General features: G+C 36.4%; 1 protein-coding gene across 4 annotated transcripts in view; it reads right to left on the reverse strand.

Moving 5' to 3' along the window:
- CDKAL1 (CDKAL1 threonylcarbamoyladenosine tRNA methylthiotransferase) overlaps positions 1-22,088 on the reverse strand; it is a 615,432-nt gene that overhangs the window by 402,980 nt on the left and 190,364 nt on the right. For all 4 annotated transcript variants that reach the window (XM_019734279.2, XM_019734280.2, XM_074335173.1 and 1 more), the window contains exon 7: positions 15,057-15,105. In XM_019734279.2, coding sequence (XP_019589838.2) covers positions 15,057-15,105 — 49 coding nt within the window. The remainder of the gene's footprint in view (positions 1-15,056; positions 15,106-22,088) is intronic.

Genomic DNA, 22,088 nt, shown 5'->3' on the forward strand with positions numbered 1-22,088 from the left:
GTTCCCAAAGCTAAAGCGGTTTGTACAAATTAGCTTTAGAATATCATTACACATTACAGAAGCAGCAGTGATCTGGCTGGCAACTTAGACTCCTATTGTTTATTTTTCCCCCCTTTAATTTCTTTTTCGTCTAAAGGCTCTATAAACAAAACAGCCAGACTTTCCTTCAATACTTTATTCCTCCCACCAGATTTTAATGGCGATTCATTGTTTCCTTAATATGTGACCACCCACCTCCACCACCACCAGAGGCCTTATGCCAAGTTTTCTTGGTCTCTTACTTAACTGCTCATTTCATACAAATCCAGTCCTGTTAACTACACATTTAGAAGACCCGCCTGAATCCTAAGCTCTAGATCAGGCTGCTGGAAAACTTCCTAGTAAAGCAATCCAACATGGTGTTGGGAGCTGGGGACAGAGGGCAGGAGAGGACTGACACACAATTCAAACAAAAAGAAAAAAAGAGTAACTGTGCTGCAGATAATTCTCACGTTACATTTAGTCATTTCAATTTGAATATTATTGAAGAACATGAGAAAGGAATGCTCAATTAATCTGTTTTTCTACAAAAGGCTCGGAGCTATTGTTTGACATATCCTTCACAGGCATTTTTAACTACTTAATTACAAAAAACAAAAATGCAGCCATAAGTTTTCCTCTACTCCATTCAGTGTCATTCCTCATATGTAGGTACTTCCCAAGAAAGCAAGCATTCTCTGATATTGACACTGCAGTGTGACCCTCCCTTGAAATATTCTCATTTGAAAAGAAACCAAAGTAAAACAAAGAAGTTGGGTTAAATGTTAGAAGCAGCTCAATCAAAGGCGAGATTGGAAAACTTCACGTGTAGTGTTAGAATTGACTCCAAAATACACAATCATTACAATTTAAGCTACTAAGATTTCAGCAAGTATGACAAATTTAAATGTTAACTAAAACAATGATACCTAGAAGAGATATTAAAATAAGGAAAGAATGTTAAGAATCAACTGTCCAAAAAGACAGAATTCAAAACATGAATCAAAGCCTCAGTGAAGAGAACCAACTGACGTCCTGATGTACCAGATGCCTCTCCAGAGACGCAAAGCATGAAGCCAACACCTTACCTGACAGGCAAGTGGGTTGGAAAGGAAGCTAAGATAAGGTCATAATACAAAGTGCAAATCCCTAGAAGTTTAAGGATTACTTAATATCAAAACTCATGTTTTGATATCAAAAAAAGGGGAGGGGGGGTTCTACACCATAATTATAATGATGTGAAATTTATGTATGATCCAGAGCTATGGAAGATGGAAAGCTGAAAACATTTATTGGAATGAAACATTCTTAGGCAATTTTTCTTCCATTTGCACGGCACTGCTAGTACAACTAATAGTGCCAATTATTTTCAAGGTCATCATATTAAACAAAGGATACATGTAACAAATAATCCACATAATCAAAATGTCTTCTTACCCTAATGGAGACACCTTCTGGAGGCAAATTACCATAAGCATTTAATTCTATGTTTTAATTATATCTTTTGTAAGTGGATGTACTTTTTATGACAGTGGGAGACTTGTGTGGTGCCAATTTATTTTTCATAATCTAAATCAAGTGCACATCAAAACACTCAAAAATCAAAGCAGTCCCACATCAATAACTCCACATGAGTACAGATCCTTAAAAGAACTCCTCAGGTCACTGGCTATCTTACTGCAATTCTTGAATTCTAAATTTGTTAAGTAGCTCCAAGGCTTCAGTGTTTACAGCAATAAAGCTATGTACGTTTCTGTTTCAGTATGTAAAGCATCCATGGCAGCAACACAGAGCTTAATCACTGCTCATGCTCAAACCTATATTCCCGAAATTACTGACAGGTGATGAAAGCAGAGATAACAAACCTTACAAAATGGTATTCGAGCTGCTAGAAACGAGAACAGTAAAATAAAAGCCACAGGAATTTGTAAGCCACGTTTACCCACTTTAAATTGTGAAAGAAAATTTCAAGTTTCCTACTGTTACTATTCAACTCAAGCCACCATAAAATGTGACAGAGGAGAGATGGGAAGCAAAGAAAACTGGAGAGTTGTCCCATCTATGGATCTTTAAAAAATGTCTGTCCCTAGTGCGTTTCATTTAATCTCCAATGATGAGTTAGACACAGTTGTACTGGCGGCCGTATAGAGGCCCTGTAAATGGGAGGCGGTTAGGGAGGGAGGCTTCTGGAGCTTGCTGGTTGGCTTTAAATTCACAGTTATAATAGGCGCATCTATTGCCCTTTCCCTTCTATAGAAATGGCAACAATGAAATCAGCGTACAAACGTTTAGAAAAAACAAAGAAGATGAACACTTTATATCACAACAGAATACATTCATACATATGCATAACTGAAACAAAAGTCTTGCACTATAGATGAGCTTAAAAATCACGTATGAAATATAATTTTATCAATATATACTTGCAACATAAAGACTCCCAAAATACACACCACCCCCCCGCCCAACAAAAAACCTATTCTGTCCTCAGCCACCACATAACTTCTTCCCTAAAGAGACTTAAGTGCTTAAGGAGAACAGACTTATAAACAAATAACTGAAATGAAGTGTCAGTGGTGGTCTGATCAATGTTTGTAGGAACAGTGGGACACCATGAGAGAGTGGTCGCCTTTCCTGGGAAAGATCAGAGAAGGCTTCAAGGACAGGTGACAGTAGCACGGGAGCCTGAACAAGCAGGATACAATTTATACGCATGAATGTATACATTTCAGTGGACATTTGAAAACATTACTTCGAACACAGCAAGCATAGTTCTCTCCTAGAATTCCTCCTTGTCATTCACTTTCCAATTCTTAAAATCCGCCAATTGTTAAAACCAGGTTTCACTGAAAAGACTTATTAAGACTTGGCATAAAGGTGACCCATTGTGAAAAACTGCACTTTCAAAAATGAAAATGGTTCTAAACATAGTTTATGAGGTCAAACTTATATGGGCTGGAGATATGTTCTGACTTCTAATTAAAAGAATGATCAGACATTATTTTTAGAACTTTAAGAAATTACAATTAATGTTGGTTATGAAATGTTCAAGACTGAAAGTTATCTACATCAAAATCCTTCTAGTTACAGCTTCAATATTTATCTGGCCTAAATACAAAACTAGGATTTAGAAAACAGGCCATATCTGTAAAAAGTGGGGGAGAATTCCCTTGACCTAACCATTTTGTTACTGGAGGCAGAAAGAACAGGGCTGCAGGTATGATGAGGGGAGGAACGGCAGGAGGAGGTGAGAGGAGACAAAGGAATGAGGAGCTGAGGACAACCTTAGGAAAAGGTACAGCTACCAGATGGGCCAGAACTAGCTTCCGGTGGCCAAGAGCAGACCCAGGAGGCCATCTTGCCCCTCAAGGTGAACTTTAGTTAAATGTAATGGATTATAATATTGTTAGCGTTGTGGGCAGGGAAAATCTCCACACACACACACACACACACACACACACACACACACACACGCCACCTTGACAGTTCCCACAAGAGCCAAATAAAGAAAAAAAAATCCCTCCTCTCCATGGAAAGGAGCAGTCAGCAAGCACCCGCCTGGGAATACCTGTAAACTACCACTAAATATTTCGCACCCTCATTCGAATATAATCCTAAATTTCTCTGTTCATCGGAGCAGTTGCTCTTCTCCTGGGTCTGCCCACTCTCACACCGTCCTGAGAGTGTACTATACTATTTCCTTTCTTTTAATAAATCCATGGCGTGCTTGGCTTTGTTCGCATGGTTCTTCACATGTCCTGGAATCCCTTCCTGCAATGACACAAGAACCCTTGTTCTCTGTAACAATTTGACAGTAAAAACTGTACTAAATGTGTTTCACATGAAAACCTTCAAAAATTACCTTTAAAAAAAAATCCAAGAGAATTTTCTCTGTAGACTACCTTCTTTAGCTTTTTAATTGGTTAGATTAGCTTTTTTATTGGTTGCTTACATTTACGGAATACTTTTAACTCACTCATTTCCTAAATTAAGCTCTTTTATAGTAAGGTAAGACTAAAATATTCTATTCAAAATTATTTTTAAATATAACAAATATTTATTAACTCCTTACCAAAAAAAGTTTTTAGGTTGGCACAAAATAAAATGGCAAGCAAAACTGAAAGGGGGAAAAGAGATCCAAGAGGAAACAAGAAATGTGAAGGAACAAAATATGTAAGCAAGAGTATGAAAGGGAACTAGAAATGGATGAGCAATGACCTTAAACAACAGGCATGAGGAAAGGAAATAATAATAAGTGGGCCTCACTTTCTCACTTCCATCCATTCAAGGTAAGCAGCTTAACCTAAAGTAAAGAACATGAGATTAGAGGATTAGGTTTCAAATCATAGTACACCACTGCCTAGCTGTGTAATTATGATGTCAGGGTTCCTGTGGAGTACAAACAAATGTATAAGAAAAGGGTAAGCTACAGAGAGCTAGGCAGAAGTTAATTACAGTTGCTACTACAATCAATGCAATTATAATCCTATCAAGACCTACAGAGCTAATGACGTTCTTCCAAAGCAAGGTGGCCAGGAGATTTTCAAAACTTTCAAACACTGTAAGTTAAAGTCAGATCCCGTATCTTTTTTAAAGCTCTGGAGGGCTTAGAAATAGGTCACAAATAATCACATTGATAATGATAAATGATTTTTAAATTTATAAATTAAAGTAGATTCAAAGTCATCCCTGTTAAATCACTCACTTGCATTCTGATACAATTTCTTGAATATGAGGGAAGAGGAAGAAAACAGTAGTCTGACAGGAATTGCACATGATCCTGGGTAAATCTTAGCAAACGTGCCTAGAAAACCAAGATGGGTAACTATGGCTGTTTCCCCATCCCAGGACACCTGAGTGGTGTGATCCTTTCCCAGCTGTAGCAGGGGTTGCAATGGCAATGAAATCTAGATGAGGGGCCACATGGCAGATTTCCAACCCCTCCAGCTTTCCCAGGTTCTAATAAACCACCCTGCTATGAGCCCCTCTGGCTAGGAGTCTTTTCAGCTACCATTCCTCTCTCAGTAAACACCCTTGAGAATCCCTACTCCAGGGGATATTCTCACCTTACATTAAATCCTTGCATTTTTTTCATCCAGCAACTCCAGGCACCAAGACTAATATTGCCTTCTTGAAGTCTTGAAAATAAACATGTCCCAGGGTAGAAATGAAAAGTTGCTTCAAAAAAGCACAAAACTCTTAAGCAACACTGGGAAGTACACTGCCCATCACCACCTAGGCTAGTGTTACAACTGAATGGAGTAAAGATGAACGACTCAGAGAACTGTGCTTTTCCTTCAGACCCTCTTCAATGGAGAACATAGACATATATGACAGAAAATTGCATGGTACGTTAGCCACAAATATCTTCAGCTTTATTACGTAGGTAGAACGGCAAGGGGAAAGAAAAAATACAATGTGGCAAACGGAGATTAGGATGGAAGAAAAAGCTAGTCACATTCTAATAAATTTTACTAGAGATCACTGTCCAAAATGTCGATATCTCATTGTAATGACAGACTCTGAAGTTCAGTTTTATATTGCAGACTCAAACACTCCTAGAATTTCTGATTTGAAGGGACATTCCATGTCATACAATGTACAACTCAGGAAACTGAGAGCCAGTGACATTGTGTGGGTTGGTAAATAAGACTCTGCTAGCAGTAGAACAAGTATTTCAACACAGCTCTTTATTTTCTCAATCCAGGATTCTTGCCCATCACAGCAACAGACTTCAGGGCGGCTTAAAGCAAAGGTGCACTTGCATTTTCAGAGTTACAATAAAGACTGAATGTATTAGAAACCATCTTTTATAAGGACATTTCAATTATTATTTCCTTATTACTCAATAAAACATATGCTTTACTATAAAAGACTAGTACTGATAAACTTCTTTAAAATCCATCCAGTTGATATCCTAACTGAAGATTCTGCAAATGAGCTTTTCCCCTTCAAACTAGTAAACAAATGAAATTGGTACTTATTCTCTCAGTCTCAGAAGTAAATGAGATATATATATGTGTGTGTATGCTGCATGCTTGCATGCTTGGTAGTTTTACAGAATGAACTTTTACAAGAAAAGATGCACATCTAAAAAGATTAGCTACAAACTGTTAAAATTAACCCAGCATGCTTTCTCTATAACATTACTAACAATATTAAGTTTTCTAAGGAACGGTCAATGGCATTACCTAATAAATGACATTCGACAACTGTCTGATTGAGTAAATTTTTCTAATTATCAAACAAATTTTTCAAGAAAACAAAAATCATATTAAAAGTTTTTATCTACTCACGTCTGAGGTGTCAAATTACTCTATACTATCAATTTTTTCACTTCGCTGTGATACATGATTTTATTGACAATTTTTGTTTTTAAATAAAGTATGTTTTTAAACAAATTTTTCATGAATGACCATAATTTTACTGTATATTTTACTTTGCTATTGAAGTTTTAGATACTGTACCTTTAACATGACCTGGTTTCTACTTTATATTTCTATTTTTACAGAACCCAACTATAAAGTACTAAAGGAGAATTATCAATACAATTTACTATTGTTTTAAGAACAGTCATATCAAAACAGAAAATACCACAATTAATCTACAACTTCACCCTCTATTTGAAAAGTGTAATGAAGCTGCTAATATTATTTTTCTCTAAGTTTATAGTCTCAACTATTCTCACTACATTTTACCAAGCAAAAATAGTAGATTCTTTCAATGAAGACTAAAACTTTTCAAGATGCACACTAAAGCCATATGATATGCATGCAGAGCATAAAGCAATGTAGCACATGCCAATTCTCTTGTTAGTCATAATAAAGGAAGACCACACCACATGAAAACATTTTTCTATTTTTAAGTAATTAAATATTTTAAAATTACATTGTCATGTTTTCTAGGTGAGCCTCAAAGCAGTATTAATTGATTTACTTGGCATTTTTTTATCAATAACTCCTATTAAAGAGAAATTAGAACCTTGGGACTTCAAATTGTTATATCTAAGAATACAAAATACCTGATGAAAATAATTAATATACAAACTTAAATATTGGGATGTTTAAATTTCTAAACCATTTTACATTAACAGTTTTCACAAACGTCTAGACTACAATAATACATCTTATAAGAATTCAACAACACTTCTATTCTCACCTTCATGCAGTCTGCCAAGGCACTAGGAAGATTTGCAAGAGTTAACATGTAAGCCCAATTTCACAGTAGGCAAACCCTTGTTAATATTTACACGAGGAAGGATGGGGTTCCTTTACCAGACAGATCAGTGGACCACTAACAACAGTAGGATTGGGTCATGGGAAACCTGAGAGGTTCAAGCTTAAACTAATTTCCTTTCCTGTTTTGAACAATCAAATCCAGTGAACCATTATAACAGTGTGTTATGTGAAAACTACAGTAAGATCATCAACATAACAAACTATTCAACACACTGCACTCTCCCCAACCCCACCCCAAATGAAGAAATCAGGAATTAATGAAATACCCAAATCTTCATATAAATTCCATTAATATGTAAAAGGTGGTTTCAAACCATAAGAAAAAGCATCTTTAAATAGAAAAGGAAATATAAGTGATTATCACATTAAAGCAATGCACTTAAATTTAAGACAAACCAAAAACATATAAAACAATTCTGAAACCATCATAAAGAAGCAGAAACCACCTGGGGGGGATACATTTAAGCTTTTATTTGAGTTTTGAAAGTGTTGATGGCTGACAAAGTTTGGACAAACTTAAAGTTACTTAACTATTTTTATTTAAAACAAAAGTAAACATAATGACCATTTCCAATGTTTAAAGAAGACTCAAGAGCATCTATTGTATATTTTGTAGAAGATAAATAATATTGTTGCTGCTCAGTAGTATGTGTGTGGCTGGAAACAGGACTGATAATTTGTCTAATTAAGTTACGAAGTCATAGAAATACAGGCAAGATATGACTTGGTGTTTTCTCTCATAGACAGTCCTGTTCAGCCATTATTCCAAACCAAGGTATAGAATAAGGTGATGTGAAAATTCAACTCAAAGTCCTATGGTAGAACTTTAGCTGTTTGGAACTATAAAAAAATTTGCCAACTCTTATTTCTAAAAATATTATTATTTAAAAAGTGCTACCTAAGACAGGTACAATGAACAATAAGAAGTTCATTCTAGAAATGATGTATGTAGATGTACAGAGGAAAATAGGTAGGTTAGAATCCCATTGTTAATTTGGGGGAACCAAAGGAGGGAAAAGAAAGGAAAGGACATAAACTGATACATTTAAGAAGGTGGCAAAAAGCAATTGCTACCGCACTGTAATCACATATAACATGGTACATAACACGAACAGGCTCATTGACAAAAACTAAATAACAGCAGTAAATTCCTTGCTCCTTGAATTATTAGAAATTAGAAGTTACCATGTATTTAATTGCACAGGTGCGACTAGGACATATGCCCATTATGTCAACCAAATGCACAACTTTTTCCACTATGTTCAGCCTGTAGTAACTGAATCAGAAATTACATGTGAGGATGCATAAAAGGGTCCTTTCAAAGCATATTTTGAAAATCAACAAAATTATTTACTGAAAACAAATACTGACAGAGCAAATGTACCTTTGTAGTACACTACTGTCGCAGATATAAAATGCTCCATATCCAAGCTCAATTCACTTATTCATTATGCTTGGAAAACATCCTCAAGTAAATCTTATTGGACTTTGTAGGGCAGTTCATCATTAACACTGATAAAAACACACTTGATATAGTTCCGGTTGCAATTTACGAAGAGTTTATGCTCTGAATTAGCATCAAATGCAAAGTACAAAATCTGACAGAGTGAATTTTAATAGCAATGTGCTAAATAAGAAAGAGCTGTTTGGTGAGGTGCCCTGGGGATTTAGGTCACTCTAATCCAGGGGTGTCCAAACTTTTTTCAACATTTTTCACCAAGGGCCAAATATGTGGTAAAATACACAAACAGCCGGGCCACTCACGGAGGTGAAGTGCGTATTGGCTCACCTGGTTTATTTAAGTAAACTAAATATATTTTTGGAATTTGCTACGGGCCATTTAACAATGGATCATGGGCTGCAGTTGGCCCACGGGCCGCAGTTTGGACACCCCTGCTCTAATCCAAGATCACTTCAGTTACTGAGAAGTTAGGGGAAACAGAAAATCAACTAAATGTACAGATTGTACCATATAGGCAAAGTCTTGAATTACCAACACTTGGAGGCATTTGGAATTAGACTGAATGAAATAGCAGCAAACATATCAGTAACAATAGAGACCATTTTTATTAAAGGTTGACTGGTGAAGAAATATGACTTAACAGTAAAAAACTTTTTTAAATTTCAATGGCAATATTTACTTGCAATTATTTGTCTTAAATTATCCAGTTAGACTATCTTTTGCAAAGAATTTATTTAAGATATTTTTTGTTTTGAGGACTTCATGTACACAAATGAGAAGAAATACAAATGTGTATTCCCTTCAGAGCTTTCACACAAAAAAAGTTTTAATGACCATGTAAACCAAGACTAAGGCCCTTATGAGTATTTTTAAAAGAAAGAAATAAACATAAATCCTTTAAACACTGTATTTCTCCCCCTAGATTCAGTTACATATTTTATTGAATTATTAAGATGACACAGAAGAAAATTCTAAATTCATTGTAATCTGGTCTCTCCTAAAACAAATGCTACAAAATAGATGGAATTTTCAGGCCACTATTGAAATAATGAGGATTCATTCAAAATAAGTTAAAATGGTCCATCTTGTTCCAACTGAGACAAATGGAATATGCTTTGTACAGTTTTATGTTAATGACAAGATTTAAATGCTTTCAGCATCAATGTATCTTACGACTACATTTTCTAAAACACTACTTGGTACAGCATAAGGCGTAATAAGAAGAATGAAAACAGGCTGTGGCAGAGGCTGATGTCCAAACCCTGTTCAGGGAAGACGTGTGAAGCGAGACCAAGGAATCAAATGTGGAACCAGACAGCGACGGCAAAACCCTCTTGTCGAGCTGCAGCCCATCTGGCCCTCCCGTGTGGACCCTTGCTTCTCCACAGAGCATTTATCAATCAGGGTCCCAGCAAAGCAGATGGCACACTGAGATACTGAAGAGATTTTTTAAAAGGGACTATTTACTGAAGTTTGGCAAGGTTAGGAAAACCAACAAGAGACAATGCAGTACTCTAAGGCTAGCGACAGTGGGCTGTTTCCACCCCTGGGCCTGAAAACTCAAAGGAAAGGAACAGTTACAGGAACTTGGAGAAAAAGAATAGAGGGGACCACGTGACAGAAGCTGTGGCCTTCAGGGGAGGGAAGCAACCCGTTCAGGATGAGCAGGGAAGGAGGGGGCTGTGAGGGGAACAAACACTCCTGTCTCAGGCTCCAGTCACACTTCCAGTCTCCAAAGGGTTAAATCCAACGAGACGCCAGATAACAAGGATCCACTGATGCCAGTCACACAGGTCAGCGTCCATGAACACACAGCAGGTGGAAGTAGGTGAAGAATGGATCTTGAGGGGCAAACTGAACTGACCCACTTCTGTGCAAGACCCTAAGATGAAAGTGAAGCAAACTGCAAGTAACACAGAAGACACAACAAACAGCACAACTGGTTGGAGCAAAAGGCCTAGGTATGGAACTAATGGAAGACAAAGTGAAAATGGCAGATCGGGGTAGCAGATCACACTAAGAAGTCACAAATTAATTTGGGTAATGGGCAACCACTGAAGGCACATACACAGGAAAGCAAAATATTAGGTTGGTGCAAAAGTAATTGCGGTTTTTGCAATTATTTTTAACCTTTTAAGCCACAATTACTTTTGCACCAACCTAATAATATGAGGACAGTGGCAGCAGTATCCAGTCAGACTGAAAGGAGAGTCACTGGTCAGTTGGGTTATTCCAGCAGTCTAGGTATTAAGGAGATAGTAGTAAGAAATAGATATTAATATGAATTGATCCCCTAGTATGTTCTGCATATCTCAAAAGTCTTATCCATTTAACCCTCTCAATTTTAAACTGAGAAAACTGAGCCTCAGAAAAGTAACATGCTGAAAGACAATAAGCAACCAGTTAAGTGCTACAAAGGCCACATTATTTCACTAACTTGTGCTGTCTAGATGAAGTATTGGCAATAGCAATAGTAAATAAAGAAGAGAAGCTCACTGACAGGCCTTATTCTGAGATGAACCAGATCTCAGATGAGTCACTTAATCCCTCCCTAGCTCAGCTTCCTCATCTGCAAACTAAGGACACGCAAAAAATTATTTCTTCCATCGCTAAAATTCTCTTGTTGCATTACTACGACTTAATTCATCACCCTTCCCACCCTCAAACCAGGCCTGCCAATAAACATCCCTGTCAACTTCATCTTCAATTCATATCTTGCTGTAGACTCTTAGAACTAGATCCAACTGCCAATAAATCCACTTGAGCCCAAACTACTCAGTGAGAAGAAGCCATCCTTAATTAACCCAACAGGGAGGTAGGTATAGGCCTGTGATATTGTGATATAATAAAAAAATATAATTTGGTCTTCATCCCCAGTTCCTGATACAGAGTTCCTAAACCTCATAATTTCCTGATTGACGGGGATGAGTGGAGAATTTTTTGTTGTCATTCAACATAAGCCCCTTGCAACTGTATCTGAGTTTATGCTAATGAGGAAATTCTTGAAGGATGGGCGTGGCAACCAGAGGAGCCAACCATGTGAAGTTCAATCAGCAACGGCCAATGATTTGATCAATCCTACCTATATAATATAGTGGAGCCTCCAGAAAAACCCCAAGTGATGGGGTTTGGAGAGTTCCCAAGCTGGTGAAACATTGGGGTGCTGGGAGAGCGGCACACCCACAGAGGGCATGGAACCTGTGTCCCTTTCTACATACTCTGCCCTGTGCATTTCTTCCATGTGGGTGCTCCTGAGTTATATCCTTTACAATAAAGTAGTAACAGTAAGCAAAGGGCTTTCCTGAGTCCTGTGAGCTGTTCTAGCAAATCATCCAATCTGAGGAGAGGGTTGTAGGAACCTGATTTAAAGCTGGCCTGTCAGAAGCACAGGTGACAATCTGGACTTGTGATTGGCATCTGAAGTGGTGGCAGCCTTGTGAGACTGAGCCTTTAACCTGTGACATCTGCACTAACTCTGGTTAGTCAGTGTCAGAACTGCTGGGTGTGGAAAACCTAAACATTTGGTGTCAAAGTATTGTGAGTACAGAACAATATAATTTACCTTTACCTTCTATGATTTCCTATAGAAATTATATCTCTGCAAGCCATCTGGCAGCCTCCTGAGCACAACGTTAACTACTATTCATCATTTTTAACAGACTAATTTCTAGGGTGGCTTTAGGTTCACAGCAAAATTGAGCAGAAAGTAGGAAGTTCCCACATATCCCCTCCCTTCCCCCACCACACTCCCCATTGTTTTACCCACAGCCCGCACCAGGGTGGTACATGTGTTACAATCGATGCACCTATATGGACACATCATTATCCACAGCTCACGTTACCATTCACTTATGGTGTTGTACATTCTCTGGGTTTGGACACCTGTACAATGACAGGTACCAGCATTACAGTACTGTACAGAATAGTACCACTGCCCTAAAAATCCTCTGTGCTCCATCTAGTCACCCTTTCTCCCCCTTCGATAACCCCTGGTAACCACTGATCTTTTTACTGTCTGCATAGTTTTATCTTTTCCAGAAAGTTATATGGTTGGAATCACAGAGTATGTAGCCTTTTCAGATTGGCTTCTTTCTCTTAGTAATGTACTTTTACACTTCCTCCGTGTCTTATCATGGCTTCGTAGCTCATTGCTTTTCAGCACAGAGTAATATTTCACCATCTGGAAGTACCACAGTGTATTCATCCATTCACTGAAGGACATCTTGGCTGCTTCCAAGTTTTTGCAATTATGAATAAAGCTGCTATAAACACCTGTGTGCAGGTTTTTGTGTGGACATAAGTTTTGAACTCCTTTGGATAAGAACCAAAGAGTGCAACTGCTGGATCAGATGGAAAGAGTATGTTTAGTTTTGTAAGAAACCACCAAACTGTTTCCCAAAGTGGATGTACCATTTTGCACTCCTACCAGCTATGAATCCTGTTGCTCCACATCCTCGTCAGCATTTGGTTTCTCAGTGTTTTGGATTCTGGCCCTTATAATATGTGCGTGGTGGTAGCTCATTGTTGTTTCCATTTCCAACTCACTAATGACATATGATGTGGAGCATCTATCTCTTTATATGTGTCTTTGTCATGTTACATGTTCTTTTGTGAACTTTCTGTTCAGGTCTTTGGTCTATTTTTTAAATCAGGTTGTTTAGTTTCTTATTAATGAATTTTAAGAGTTCTTTGTACATTTTAAATAAGAGTCCTTTATCAGATACGTCTTTTCCAACTATTTTCTCATGGTCTATGGCTTATCTTCTCATTCTCTTAACAGTATCTTTTGCAGAGCAGAAGTTTTTAATTTTAATGAAGTCCAGCTTATCAATTCTTTCTTTCATGAATCATGCCTTGGGTGTTGCATCTAAAAAGTCACTGCAATACCCAAGGTCACCTAGATTTTCTCCTGTGTTATCTTCACCTCCATTCACGTCTTGAAAAAAATTATTCTGTGGCCAGTATGGACCTGATTCTCAAACAGAAGATAAATAAGGCAACAATACCCTCAAGCATCCTAAAGCACTGCTTTAAGCAGCTCAATCAAACAACCATTAAGGCAGTGATTCTCCACTGGGCGAGAGCAGAGAAGTTATGGCATAGTGTGAATAGAGTGTCAAGCTTAACAGCGCAGGCACTGGAGCTACAATGGCCAGAGTTCAGATCCCAGCTCTGCCACTTACTGGCTGTGTGTCCTTGTGTTTCAACTCCCTCATCTGAAAAATTAGGATAATATTTGTATCTACTTGACAGAACTCTTGTGGAGATTACATAACTTGATGCATGTGAAGTACTTAGCACAGTGCTTGTCACACTGTAAGTGCACAATAAACGATAGTATTCTGGATTCTCCAAGATGGGGTTGAGGGACAGTTTGAAAAAAACATTCAAAATTATCACTACTAAAAAATTTTAATCATATTTCACTTTATTTTGGAATTTCAACAGATTAATGTATAGTCTCATTCTCATCTTCTGTAATCATCAATCTCTATTAAATCAAAGACTCAAAATTAATGAGCATTAATAACAGCATATGGAAGGTAGTAGATATAAGCCAGCAGGAAAAGTGTGTGGTTAAAACTATCTATTTGGTGGAAGTAGTCTATTTGTTTAAAAAAAAAAAAAATTTCTATTCTATAACAAGATAAAATTTTAAGTGAGACCCTCAATTCATTTAACTTAATATTTCAATATCATATTACTGGTTTTCATTTGTGCTAATCTAACAGAGGAAAATAAACTATTACTATTTAAAAATTAACTACAGAATTAAGGATGGCTTATTTCTCAGTGACATCCATAAGAATCTGTTTCAATGAACATTGGTTAATGAAAGAAGCAAAACATAATTCTACTACTATTTTCTAGTGCAGTAACTATAAAAATTACACCTGGAAATGGTATCAAAATTGAACACTTTAAAGTACTTTTAAAGAGGAAAACTGCAACTAATTATGTGATATGAAAACATGCAAATGTCAGTGTTATCGCAATAAAACTGAAAAGAACATACAAAATCATTTCCTTATTTCAAAATTGTTTAAACTCTATCTTCCTGATCTGAGACATAAATTAAATCTATTTTAATAACAATAAAAATAAGATTTAAAAAAACAAAAACAAAAAACTATGACCTGACTCACTTGAAAGCTAATCAAATATATGTCTCCTATATGGGACCAGTCAATGCATGAAACAATCAGGGACAAAATTTTATGATTTTTATATCTAAAACAAAAATTTTCATAAAATGCTCAATAAATAAAAACTAAGTGGTATCTTTATAATATAGTTCAAACAATATATACCTCTGCTATCTCACTTTCAACAATTACCTTTAATTGTTTCCTCCACAACTTCCACTACTCGATCTATTTGTTGAACCTAAAAAGAAAACAAACTGTTAAACAAGCAGTTTACACAGAGAAGAAATATTAATTTGTATTTATACTTCTGCTTAAGTCAACGTTACACATTTTCTAAGCACACAAATGTAGGTTTTCTTCAATTAATGCATTTGAAGATATTATAAAAAATATTCTATGTTAACGTTTTATGTTACAATGCAGTATGAAATTATAACTCTCCTGACCTCTAATGACAATTGAAATACTACATTTAAATGAACTGCCTGGAGTTCTGTTAGGAGAGTCTATCAACATAAACTCAAAATGTTCTAAGATATAAACTGAAGTTTAATTAAAACATGTCTTTCACACAGGGATTAAAGAAAAGTGGTATAAAATGACAACCTACACAAAAAGACATGCTGATATTAAGGAGATTTACCCCAAGTTCTATGCTTTATTATTTAACACTGAAACCCCTTTTAATGAAGTTCTACCGTGTGCTGGGAACGGTGCTCACATCCATGCACTACAGAGTCAAATAATAACAATTCCTGCCCTAGACACCAGTGCCTAAGGAAGATTTCCCAGGGTGGCATGGGATCACAGAGGAAAGGTAATAAAATCTGACTGAATGATCCAGGAATGCTTCTCAGGGAATCAAAGGTGACTCTTATGGGATATACAGGATTAGGCTAGAAGACGCTCACCCGGGAGACTGGATTACAGTGGTTGAAGGTTAGAAGGAAAATGAAAAAAGCAAAGAAGCTAAAGGAACACATAAAGAATAGATCATAAGTTGATATTACTTCTACCTTAAAAATCCTCAACTCATCACTGTTTTATTACAGAAGCTATGATACATATTCACTGAAAAAATTCAAACAAAACAGAAATATAAAGAGGAAATCAAGTAACCCTTAACATCCTCCATCTTCCATTTCCATTTCTCAGATGAAACCTCTCCTAATAGCTCGATGAGTAGCTACCAAGACATTCTTCAGTGCTAAACATTTATAAATACAGTAGTACCCCGTATCCAGGAAGGATGCGTTCCAAGACTCCCAGTGGATGCCTGAAACCACAGACAGCATCGAGCCCTTTATATACTATGTTTTATCCTACCATGTTTCCCTGAGAATAAGACCTAGACGGACAATCAGCTCTAATGCATCTTTTGGGGCAAAAATTAATGTAAGACCTGGTATTATATATTATATTATGTAAGACCGGGTCTTACAGTAAAATAAGACCGGGTTTTATGTAAATTTTTGCTCCAAAAGATGCAGTAGAGCTGATTGCGCAGGTAGGTCTTATTTTCAGGGAAACACGGTATACATACATACCTATGGTAAAGTTTAATTTAAAAATTAGTCACAGTAAGAGATTAACAACAATAACTTACAACAAAATAGGGCAATTATAATAATACACTATAATAAAAGTTATGTTCCTATGGTCCTCTCACTCTCTGATAACCGATCCGATAACTAAGATGGCTACTAAGTGACTAATGGGCAGGTAGCATATACAGCGTGGAGATGCTGGACAAAGAGATGGTTCATGTCCTGGAGGGGAAAGGGCAGGACAGCGCAGGATGGTGCGAGATTTCGTTCATGCTACTCAGAACAGCATGCAATTTAAAGCTTATGAATTGTTTATTTCTGAACATTTCCATTTAACCAGATAGTGGTTGACTACATATAACCAAAACTGCAGAAAGTGAAACCATGAATAAGGGAGGACTAACGTAGTTCTGTTCCGTATTTTTTTTTTTTTTTTTTTACAAATTATGAGATAGCTAGCTAGATGCTGGATAAAATAAGACCTGCCCCTTGATTTGTTCTCTATACATCATCAGTACATTTTACTAGTCACCCCAATCCCATAACACATTAATCCGAATCCATTCCCATACTGATGGACATTTATGCTATTTCTAATCTTTCATTATTGTACAACGATGCTGCAAAGAACTCAACTAAGACAAAAAGAACCTTTTTTAAAAACTTTATTAAAAATGCAATGGCGAATCTATTTAAAATTTTCCTTTGTCTTACAGGAAATAAGGAAAGACTTGTGAGAACACACTTGAATCCAGCTCTGCCTCTGACCACTGAGCCCAGCATGATTGGTGGCAGTAGCAATATAATTGGGAAACTGTCAAAGCAAAGGAAATCTCAGAGAATATTGGATCTTTAGTCCCACACAAACCTACCTAACTGAAGATTGTGCTTACTTGGAATCATTACAAGCATTAGGTTCTGGTTTTATTAACAAAGTCCACGTGGTTTCCTTAAAGAATGTGATCAAAGCCAGGATAACAAAAAGTTCAAAGAGGAGCAAGCAGTGTCGAATGCTACAGAGATAGCAAGTAACATTAAGACTACAGTGAGTATGCCTGATTTAACGAGGCGCTCAGTGAAGTTAAGGGAGGCGGGGAGGAGTTCAATAGTAATGAATCTTAAATAAGAAAACGGTGGGGTGATCACGTCGTGAGTTAGATAAATGTCTAATCACTATGTTGTACACCTGAAACTAATATAGTACTGTATGTCAACTATAGTTGAAAAAGAAAGAAAATGGTGACAGCTAATATAGACTACTCTTTCAAAAAGCTGGGTAGACAGGGAAGGAGGAAGAGGACTCCTGGTAGCTAGGAGAAACTGAGTGTATATATGTTTTGGTTTGGGTTAATGAATTCAATTGACGGATTGATAGATTGATTGATTGATTGATTGATTGATTGAGGGCATGGGAAGTACATTCTGAGTGGAGAAAAAGTAGTTGAAGATAAAAGTAATAACTGATGGAGCAAGTTCGTTCAGAAAGTGGAGTAGGTAAGATACACAACAAGGGTAGAGACACAAGCTGAGAATGGGACAGGGGCCAAGTTGTCTTCTTGTGAAACAAGGGGTTATAAGAAAAGCGTGGGAATGGATGCTAGCTAGTACTGTTACTGAAGTCACATAGAATGCTAAGCTATGCTATGAGTGAGAAAGCATACTGTCAAATAAGAACAAAGTGAATGTTTAAAATACCTGTTGAAAATTTAGTATCTATTTAAAACAAACAAACAATTTAAGTGATGACTAGGGACACATAAAAATTGCCGGACAGTATTAAGATACCAGTTGAAATTAGAAACCATGATTTTTTAACAATGACTCCATGTACAGCTGTAATTTTTCTTAGAGCCCAGTAATTCTCGTGTAGGAACCAAACAGTTAGATAAATGGATAGTTCCAAGGTTCGTTCATTCCGTCATTCATTCATTGAGTCTGTCAGTCATCATTTATTGAACATCTAACATATACTAGGATGGTTCAAAAAGCTAAGGAAACAGCACTGAAAGACTTATCGATGGATTTGAAGGATATGGAAGAAAATAAGTTAATTATAAATTTTGGATAAGATACACCTTGGAGAATACGTTAGATAGGGAAAGAAGTAGTGCCAGAAATGAGAAAACAAGTGGCTGGGGATTGGGGAAAAGAAGGAAGAAATAAAAGAGAGAGTGGGAAAGAGGGACAGTGGCAGGAAAGATAAAAAGGAGGAATGAATACAGTTTATAAGTAGGGTACAGATACAAGCATTTAGTACTTTTGAAAAACAGTAAAGTCTAAGATCAGGTTATAAGGACAAGTTGCTAAAACAGGATGAAAGTGGTAACAACTTGAGTTGAGAAAAAAGAGAGAGGTTAGAGTGTTGATGACATGACAACATGAGGACATTCAGACTGCCCGAGACATTACAGACATGGTAGGATAAGGAAGAGTGGGTCAAATTTCCCAGGGAATGTGGGTGAATGAGAAGATATGAGTTGAGGAAAGAAGACAGAGAATAAAAGGAATAAATTATGAGGTAATTCAATGATGGAACCAAAATAACAATGCTTATGTATGTTAGAGATATAACAGCTCAAAGGGAGCACTGCTCCCAGTCAGGCAGCACATGGGCCGAATAAGCAACCATATTTGTACAGAAGAGTCAGAATCACAAGTGCAGGAAACAGTTAAAGGTTAAAAAGTTGAGGGTAAGCTAAAACCATAAAATTCTTAGAAGAAAACAGAATCATAAATCTGTTTAATCACTAAAGGAACCTTGGATTAGACAACAGTTTCTTAGATATTACACCAAAAACATAAGCAACAAAGAAAAGATAAACTAAAATTAAAACTTCTTGGTGCATCACAAAACACCATCAAGAAAGTAACAAGACAACACAGAAAATTAAGAGAAAATTTTTGCAAATAATAAATGTGATAAAGGACTTACATCTAGACTATATAAAGAACTCAGATAACTCAATTACACAAACACAAATAAACCATTTAAAAATGGGCAAAAGGTCTGAATAGACATTTCTCCAAGGAAGATATACAAACGGCCAATAAGCACATGAAAAGATGTTCAACATCATTAGTCAACCAGGGAATTCAAATCAAAACTAAAATGTAGAAATCGAGAATTATTGTTTAATGGGTATAGATTTTTAGTTCTGGAGATGGATGGTGGTGATGGTTGCACAACAGCGTGAATGTACTTAATGCCACTTAGTACACATAAAATTATTTAAAATAATACATTTTATGTTATGCATATTTGCCATAATGAGATACTACTTCATACCCACTAGGGTGGCTACAATAAAAAAGCATACAATAACAAGGTGGGTGAAGATATGGAGAAATTGGAACCCTCATACATTGCTAGTGGGAAAGCAGTAAAATGGTGCAGTTGCTTTAGAAAACAATCTGGCAGAACCTCAAATGTTAAACATCGAGTTATCATATGGTCCAATAATTCCAAGCCTAGCTATGTATCCAACAGAAATGAAAACATATGTCCACATAACAACTTGCAAATGAGAGTTCATAGCAGCATTATTTATAACAGCCAAAAGGTGGAAACAACCAAAGTTCCATTAACTGATAAACAAAAGGTGACATATCCATACAGTGAAATATCATTAAACCATAAAAGGGAATGAAGTATTGATATATGCTAAAACACTATGCCAAGTGAAAGAAGCCAGACAAAAAGTCAAGTATTATAATTCCATGTATAATTAATAGCCAGAATAGGGTACTCTTCAGAGACAAAGTAGAGTAGTACTTGCCTATGGATGTGTGGTGAAAGAAATGGGAGAAGCTGATAAGGAGTATTGGATTTCTTTTTGGAGTGATGAAAATATGCTAAAATTGATCATGGTGATGGCTTCACAACTCTGTGAATATACTAAAAACCAATGAATTACACATGTGAAATGGGAGAATTGTATGATATGTGAATTATATCTCAAAAAAAGCTGTTATTACAAAAAAAAAAAAAATGTTGAGGGTGGTCAAATGTTCTAATGTCAAATCAAGGTCATGAAACTCAAGGAAAAACTGAAACATTCCAAATTAAAGCAGACTAAAGGGACCTAACAACTGAATGCAACTTTGGATCTGGGATGTTTCTTTTCTTATAAAGAACATTATTGGGACAATTGGCAAGATATTAATAAGATTTGCACACTAACATATAGTATTATATCAAAATTATTTCCTGATTTTTATAATTGTACTATAGTGATATAAAATAATGTCTTCTTTTTAATTTTTATTTTTGTATGAGAATGTCTTTATTTTTTAAATATAGGGGTATTTAGAAGTTGAGAGGCATCATGTTTGTATATTACACTCAACAGGATCAGAAAAAAATGTGTGTATATAAAAAGAGAGTGATGGCAAATTTTTAAAATATTAACATTTGGGGAATCTGGGTAACATGTATATGGTAATTATTTTTGCAGCTTTTCTGTGAGCGTAAAATTATGTCAAGTTTAAGTGTGTGCGGGGGTGGGAGGATGTTGAAGAAATAGAGATTTTCTTTCACCCTGATGGTCAGAAAATTTGCTTGAATATATAACAGCTGAAAACATGTCCTCTGATTTAGAAAACTGATCACTTTTGCTATTGTGGCAGAAAAATCAATGTCGCCTACATGTGATAATTTAACCACTGGCTGGTGTGAGGGAAACGCAGAACTTTAAAAAGAAGGGTCTTCCAAACTTGAAGAAAAAGGGTACAAGCAGTGTTTGATTACAAACAAATAGGGGAGACGTTTAAGTCATTTAATGAAAATATGCTGTCATTTCCATTTTTCATAAGGAGGATATTGGAGGAAGCAGTGGGGTGGGAAGAGAAAAAAAAAGGCAGACAGAAAACAAAGGGAGAGAAAAGTGGTGGGGGGGCAGAATTTAAACGGAGTTAGGAGGCCAAACAAGGATGGGATGGGAGGCAGCACGAGAAGAAAAAACAATCACGAGTAAGAACAAACTCAAGATTCACACACACTAAAGAAGAATATATTGAATTCATTCTGGGGAGAAAAGGAAAGCTGTTCTTAATTAATACTATAAATTGTAGCCCTGAATACACAAGAGCCTAGTCTATAGCATATAATTCAAGTAAAATAAATAAAACAGTATCTTGTGTCCTTCAGGCACTTAGTTATAAATATACAGAAAAAAAAGACATGCAGTATGTTCTATTACTGACTCCATATGTTCTCGACAATGAAGAAAGGAATTGGTGAATAAACAATCCATAAATAACATTAATGAGTCATTCTGCTACAGAACTTTTAAAAAAAATCCATAAAAATATTTTATTCAGCTATTATGAACCCCTCCAAATTTACAGCTAAACATATACTGAAGAAACAAACCTATACAAATGCACCTAAAGCAAGTAAAAGTGCTGTTCTGAAATTTCCTCATTGTTTAGCGCGGTGCTATCGAACGGAACTTTCTACAATGATGGAAATGTTTATACGCTGTACTGTCGAACATGGTAGCCCATTTAGTTACTGCACACTTGAAATGTTGCTACTGTGACCTGAACCACACATAAGACAGAAGCATCAACGTGAACCTCCAGGGCGAAGAGAACATCAAAGGGCTGAGGCACAGAAATGATGGTGAATGAAGGTCAGAGTGGTCGGAGATGAGGGCAGATAAGTAGAGGAAGA

Source organism: Rhinolophus sinicus, linkage group LG06 (genome assembly GCF_036562045.2).
Source record: "Rhinolophus sinicus isolate RSC01 linkage group LG06, ASM3656204v1, whole genome shotgun sequence".
Taxonomy (NCBI): domain Eukaryota; kingdom Metazoa; phylum Chordata; class Mammalia; order Chiroptera; family Rhinolophidae; genus Rhinolophus; species Rhinolophus sinicus.